At 43.2% G+C, this 6,967-nt stretch overlaps 1 protein-coding gene across 1 annotated transcript; it reads right to left on the reverse strand.

The window, feature by feature from the left end:
- Nucleotides 1–1,536: 1,536 nt before the first annotated feature.
- Nucleotides 1,537–4,380, reverse strand: LOC128276004 (uncharacterized; the record flags this gene model as incomplete). The annotated part of the gene is made up of 3 exons (XM_053014472.1): nucleotides 4,342–4,380; nucleotides 3,989–4,160; nucleotides 1,537–1,746 (listed from the first exon to the last, which is right to left on the reverse strand). Coding segments are annotated over exons 1-3 (421 nt in total), but the record flags the coding sequence as incomplete, so codon positions are not given.
- Nucleotides 4,381–6,967: the final 2,587 nt, after the last annotated feature.

Genomic DNA, 6,967 nt, shown 5'->3' on the forward strand with positions numbered 1-6,967 from the left:
TGCAGAAAATTACACTAAATGATTGGAGCCGTCGAGTTTTACAATCCAAGCTGAAATCATCATTGATATCATTTCCCGCGCGAAAGTGGATTCAGTGGGTCACTGAAATCTAGTCATTTGAAAGCACTCGCACGGGTTTCTTTGAGAAGCCCTTAATGGGATGTACATATTTTTATTCACAGGTTTTCTTCTTCTACAGGAAAAAACCTTGAACCTTGTTGTCGTTTAAGAAGGCTTAAAAGAGCCTTCTTAAAAGACAACGATGACAGGTCACATTTTACATGGCGAAGGTCACATACTCGTTGTTGTATGCCGGCACCATTACGGTGGTCTCTTGTGTAACTCGCGTAACATTAGCAGCACCGGAATTATCGTAATCGACCAATTTACTCTCCTTTGCCCCAACGGAGCAGCATAGTTCTCAAACCCCCGAAAAAGGGTCACTCTTTCAAGCGATAATATGATTTACGACTCCCCATCATGCAGACGACGCCGACGACGGCGACGAGTTCAATGTTCCCACGGAGTAAATTAATTTCCCATTTTTTCCCGAAAAACCTCATCACTCCGTCACTATGCTGCGTCGTTTGACCGATGACTGACCGCGGCAGGCCAGGGGTTTAACGTAAAAGCGGTGACACAGAAAAGTGCACCCCAAGCAGAACTGCGAGCTCCATTTCTTAATCGATTTCAGTAACAACGTGCAAAGTGTCGCACATTAGGGCCACCGCAACTGTCGATTTTGATGACGCTGGCACCACAACGGCTTCTTTTTTATTACCACTTTTCTATCCACCCTGTGAGAAGTCGTTCAGGTTGCAAAAGGATGCCATTTCAGAGCCGTGTTTAATTATATTTGAAGATTCACCTTAAGAGGTTACGTTACCGCAGATTGGCATGACATTTTACATTAACCTAAAAAAACGGTAGTCCATTTGGAGAAGAGTAAAACTGACTAAAAGATTAGCACTGTAGTTAAGTGAGGCTATAGTAGAAAATTATAAACTACAGAAGTTGTGTTGACTTATAAAATCCCTTTAAATTTGTTAGGTTCTTGTGCGAAATTAACCGTGTCGCTACACCGTCACTTATTTCCTGATAGGAAGCGATACAACGTAAACTTCTCGACAAAGTTCAAACTGATAAGATAAATAAACACATACAAACTTACCTTCGGTGCCATCCAATAATGTCTACAGCACGCTTCTTAGCGCCATCGAGAGCCAGACTATTTATTACTTATTTTTTACTGCTGACGCTATCAGCAATGTACTACGTCAACGCACACGGCCAGAAGTAAAATGCCAAAACGACCGTTGAACGAAGCGATATCGCAACGGAAAAGCCCAACATACCCGATTTACAGCGCCCTCGCGCGGTAAATGGGTGAACCTAGGCGCCCATAGTTCCTCCGATGGCTCACAGAGGGCTCACACCGGTTTGGGTTTGCGTCCAGAACCAAAACGGGGAGTCCACCCGCGGGTCTCGGAATGTGAAATGATTGTTGTGCGAACAAAATAGATGTTATTTACTTACGGAAATAGTTAAGTGCTTCCCGCGTCTGATCCGTCGTCAGCCCGAGACCCTCGGTCGGAATCGGAAGGGCCGGATACTGCACAAACCAGTCCTGATTCTCGTAACCGCCGAAGGTAGTGGTCGTGTCCGCCCGGATCTTGTAGCGCGGGATCTGCTCCTCGAGTAGGGAAAAAATTTCCACCTCCGGTAAGTTGTCTGAACTGCATAATTCTGTGGGTAAAATGGAAGAGCGAAAACAAAAATGAATCACAAATTACACCAACGAAGTGATAATTCAATCGTGAACGAAACACGTAAAACACCGCTAGCCCTGCTGTTAACTATTTTCTGAAAATATGCTTTTTTCCTCACATCCAGAAGTCGCACGTACGTGGCTCACGTGCATGGTGGTGGCGCACTTTGAAGCTATTTGGAGAGTTTTGTGGACCCAGCGAATGGGGCGGAAATCTGGGGCATCGCGAGCAGCAGCGATCGTCACCTAAACTCTCAACAAGTAGCATCACAGGAGCGGGGAGCGTGTTGAAAACCCATTGACAGACAGTAGCTGTTTTTAGAAACTTCTTCGGCTGGTCGCCCTGTAACAGCAAATGCAACGTCCATCGAACTTTCGAACAAACAACGTGCCCGCTATCGACAACTTTGTAAATGCCATACTGCTAATGCAGTGACTGACGCAGAATACAGTATTTGTACAGCATTTATATTTGTTTGTTGTCAATCTTTTCTAAGGATAAGTTGGTGTTTTTGATTTGTTTAGCAACTAAGCCAATTAGCTATGACTTAGCTTAACAAGTTCTAGTGTGGAAATCGAAACAGGGATTTAATACTATTTCATGTTTTCAATTTTGGCAAAAATCATTTAACTCAGATAAAAATGCTTCCAACAGTTACAGTTATGGTAAGTAAGCCTTGCGTAGCCTTTCTTACATTCCATAATTATGTTTATTTCCTTTTTGGTTCAACATGCATTGTGATTTGTTAGTAGGTACTTTAGTTAAAGTTAGTTTGAATTTAAATTTTTGTGTTGTATTTGGAATTCATTTTCGTTATGCAAACGTCCGATGTCTATTGATTCGATTACCGAAAATTGAACGCAAGTTTTGCATGGTGCTACACCAGTCAAGTTGCTTTGTCTATAAACATTTATTACTTCTCTAACAAAACATTTTTAACATAATGTTAGCAGTGCTTGTATGCTTTATATAGAGTTTCTTGTTCAATGAATTTTTTATGGTAAATTGTTTATTGTTTATTGAACCGTTTGAAATTAATTGAACGTTAATCAAGCGATGCATGCATCCCTCTGTAGTTTAATGTGTAGATTAGTAATAGTAAACCTCTTCACTACATCATCAACTTGCCTTTTATCAATTGTCAATGTTGCAAACACGTTATCATGTAATGTGGTAAAAAGTTACTGCAACACAAGCGTCGTGTGTGTCAACTAACGCCATAAACACGTCGTAAAAAATGTTCTAGGGTTGAAATCATTGTTGAATTGCCTGTTAATTCATATATGGTTCTGAGTCATTGTGTCAACAAATTGTGGGCCTTCAACTATCATCTAACAGCCGACGGCATCTTCCTCTTTAAAGCGATAAAAGCTAAGTGCTTCACTGGACTTTCTTCCCACCATCGGATGGCGGTGGGCAGCACAATTAGAGCATAACGGGGCGGTGAAATTGAACCACTGCGTTCAGTGGGACAGTGCGTTACCAACAAAAAATCGTCGCTGTACACCGTTCAGCGCATCTGGGCGTTTGATGAACTTTCACGGCCGAAGAGGGTGCATCTGCAATATCCGTTGCGCGGTGAGCGTACACTTCCAGTGGTGTACGAAGAAAATTATGGTCAAGGACAAGCGATTTCGATTTCCCAAAATAGTGCTTTAATTTCCCCAATTATCACGTGCTGTGTATGTGCAAAGTATTCCAAGCTTCAGAGCGAAGGTTTCATCAAAATACCATATGATTGATGGCTGTGGGTTTTTTTTCCTTTCTCTGTCTACTGCCTTCGTTGAGGCAAGCAGAAGAGACAGACTGTGTGCCGGGAAGGATATGTGTAGTATTCACATCATACTTTCTCACTACTCTCGTATATGACTCTTCGCGCACATCGGAACGCACCGTATCTTCATTCAATCACTCTCTTTGGGAAGCGATTTGAGTAAGCACGAAATGGATGGTAAGGTCTCTGTGAAACGCGAAAAGGATTGTTTGTGTAGGTCTCTCCCGAAATGTCTGCATGTTCGCAAAGTCCATGTTAGATCGATTTTCTTTATGGTAATGTGTTTCGAATACCAGTTTAGTCATTTGTCGCTGAATGGCAGGTATATTTATTCAACCGTTTATTTTCTTGGACGCACCATATTTTGCAATACTTTGAATGTAAACGTAAATATTCTGAAAGTCCATAAGAGTTTTGTTGAAGCACGTAGCCAGTTCTAACTCACCTGTTATGCATCCAACGTCTCGCTTCTCGGTGGCCTTCTTGGAGGCCTGCTGCATGAGCAATCGCTTGCTCGGCAGGCCCGGCAAATGCTTCTCGATTGTCGCCTGTGTGTTGGGGCTCAGGGGTGTCCTGGCCCCACATTGTGAGGCAGCCAGTTTGGATTGATACTGTTCCTGTAGAAGAAAGCAGAAAATGAAACAAAAAACATGTTTTTAAACAACATAAAGAGTGATAAAAGCAATAAAAATAATTACAAATGGCACTGTCACATCATTTTACGGTAATTAAATGTGAGAAAAAGTCCCACAATGCAGATTGGACAGAATGAATGGTGCGAAGAAAATGCGACCTTACCAGCTCACGATCGGCCAATGTCAAGGCCGTTAACTTCATCTACCATCGTCGCAAGTTTGACCCTGATGCGTGTGAAAACGACTTCCCTGAAAAATAACGGCATCATTGGCCCCGTAGCATAAATTCCACGAATTTAGTTGTGATACAATAAACTGTCTTCACACGATCCTAAAGGTCATAAGCGACAGAAGCGCAACCTTTCTTAGTCATGCCCCGAAGTTTTGCCACAAAAAGAGGGCTTCGTACTTTTTTGGCTGGTGTTGGTTTTTAGTGCACCATGTGCTAGTCTGGCTGTGACATAATTACCGGCCAGTAACACCCTCCGTCGAAAGGAGGCGAAGTGGATGCCGGTCAGCAGCGCTGGTTTTACATAACCACCGACAAAGCCATTGGACCGTCTGCCAACCAAAGCAGGTTAGATGTTCGGAATCACGGTTTGGGTGCCGGGCTGTGCTAACAGTTTCAAGTGCGATCACGTCAAAGTTGGTTACCCTTTTGGATCGCTCCTTTGCCACCTACCTAGAGAGCCGCCATTTTCGCACCGGTGGTCGTAAGGCGTTGACGGTTGAACGGTGGATTAAAAATACCACACAACAGATCGACTCAACGAACACGACAACATAATCAACTCACGCAGCGTTGTAGCCGATCGAGTTCGGTGTGGGAGATCATTTTACGGTGCGCGTTGCAACTCATCACGAGTTTGAGTGAATTTAAAGAGGAGCAGATAACACTAGTTGTCAGTTAAGCGGCGAGAATATCGATCTGCCCGCTTAACTGTCGGCCGGCATACAACAACGAGTATGTGACCTTCGCCATGTAAAATGTGACCTGTCATCGTTGTCTTTTAAGAAGGCTCTTTTAAGCCTTCTTAAACGACAACAAGGTTCAAGGTTTTTTCCTGTAGAAGAAGAAAACCTGTGAATAAAAATATGTACATCCCATTAAGGGCTTCTCAAAGAAACCCGTGCGAGTGCTTTCAAATGACTAGATTTCAGTGACCCACTGAATCCACTTTCGCGCGGGAAATGATATCAATGATGATTTCAGCTTGGATTGTAAAACTCGACGGCTCCAATCATTTAGTGTAATTTTCTGCAAGTTTAACTTTCACGGTCATAGTTTTTATATCATGCCCTCGGGGCTGTGTGGGGCCCAAAATAAAATATTTATTCCGCTACCCACCGAGGTAAGCAATTGCTTTTGATGCATTGTTTTGTAAAGTGCAGAAATGTTGATTGTTCTGCTGGGGTTGAATAATTTTATCCATAAATTCAGGAATTTCGTGACGCATGATAAATTCGAGGTGAAGGTCTCTGTCCACAAAGTGGTTTTTGTACAGCAAAGAGATTTTTTCAAATGTTTTCCATTAAAGTGTGAATGAAAAGTTCAACCACCAGCTGTCTTGAGATCTTGGCTCACATTCCATCACGTTTTCCTTTCCACACTTCTTGAAAACGAAAAAGATCGTTTTCGGTTGGGTCTCCGCCGGCAGCCAGCATTATGATAGACATTTTTCAACAGGTTGACCTTAATTGAACGTAGAACTTGGTTCGACGATCAGTTGGACCATGAAAACAGGCATAGGGGTTAGAATTAGGCAATGCGTCAAGATTGCGACTGTTAAGTAAGGCAATCCGTCAACAGCAAACACTTGGAACAGCACGGCACTGGTGACTTCCATTCCATTCCTTTGGTGAGAATGGACGACAACGTTGTAAAGTGTAAGCTATTGCTCCGAATGTACGGTACGATCGAGCATTTAATATTGGTCGTTAGGCTGTAGATCCGCTGAACTAATGGAACTCTCTTTCCCTCCGCGCAGTTTAACATGTTTCTTCTTAAAAGCTAGAAAACGCTGTACAGGAAATGGTGGTCCGACGCAGCCACCTAGCCGTGGCGCAGTACACAAATTTCCTTATCGATGACGAAACCGTCTGGCCCAGAGAGGGAGGTGCCCAATGAAAGCAAGTAAACGTCTTCAGTTAAGAAGCTTTCCGTTGCATTCCATTTTTTGCCCCACATTACTGGTACTGGGACTGCGCGTTGTCTAATTTTGCACGAAAGAAGGAAATTGGCACCTGTTAGTCATGCTATAGGGGTACGCGTGGCCGTCCTGGGGCTGGAACTCGTCGTTGAACGTTCAGACAGCTAATCGAAGGGGCGTCCAGGCGTAACGCGAATGGATTACGACGTTGGTGCGGTGATCGATGCAGTTCACGTGCAGTTTAAAAGTAGATTAGCAAAGTTAAACGCCTCTTTCGAGAGCTGTATTTATTCGCCATTGCTTCGCCAAAAGACCACCAAGCGATTTCATGGAAGTACCATAAAACGGTGGGTCGTAAAATGTTTATCCTCTTTTTTTTTTTGGTTACGATTTCTTTATTAGATGGTTCGCTTTTTCGAACCATTCCGACCACCCGGGTTGCGTTGCAAATGCAAATCCTGTTAGTTCCGAATGGGAGACAATATATTTTTCCATCCATCCATATTCTCCTTTCCATTTACTTTTGCATGATGCATAAATGCAACTAATTCACACTTCTGTGGGTGGCTTGGCTCGACATAATAAATGGACACCATAAACCGTTGACCACCAACGTGACGGCGGTGCACGATTTGTTCT

The sequence above is a fragment of the Anopheles cruzii genome, unplaced genomic scaffold, assembly GCF_943734635.1.
Source record: "Anopheles cruzii unplaced genomic scaffold, idAnoCruzAS_RS32_06 scaffold00278_ctg1, whole genome shotgun sequence".
Lineage (NCBI taxonomy): Eukaryota > Metazoa > Arthropoda > Insecta > Diptera > Culicidae > Anopheles > Anopheles cruzii.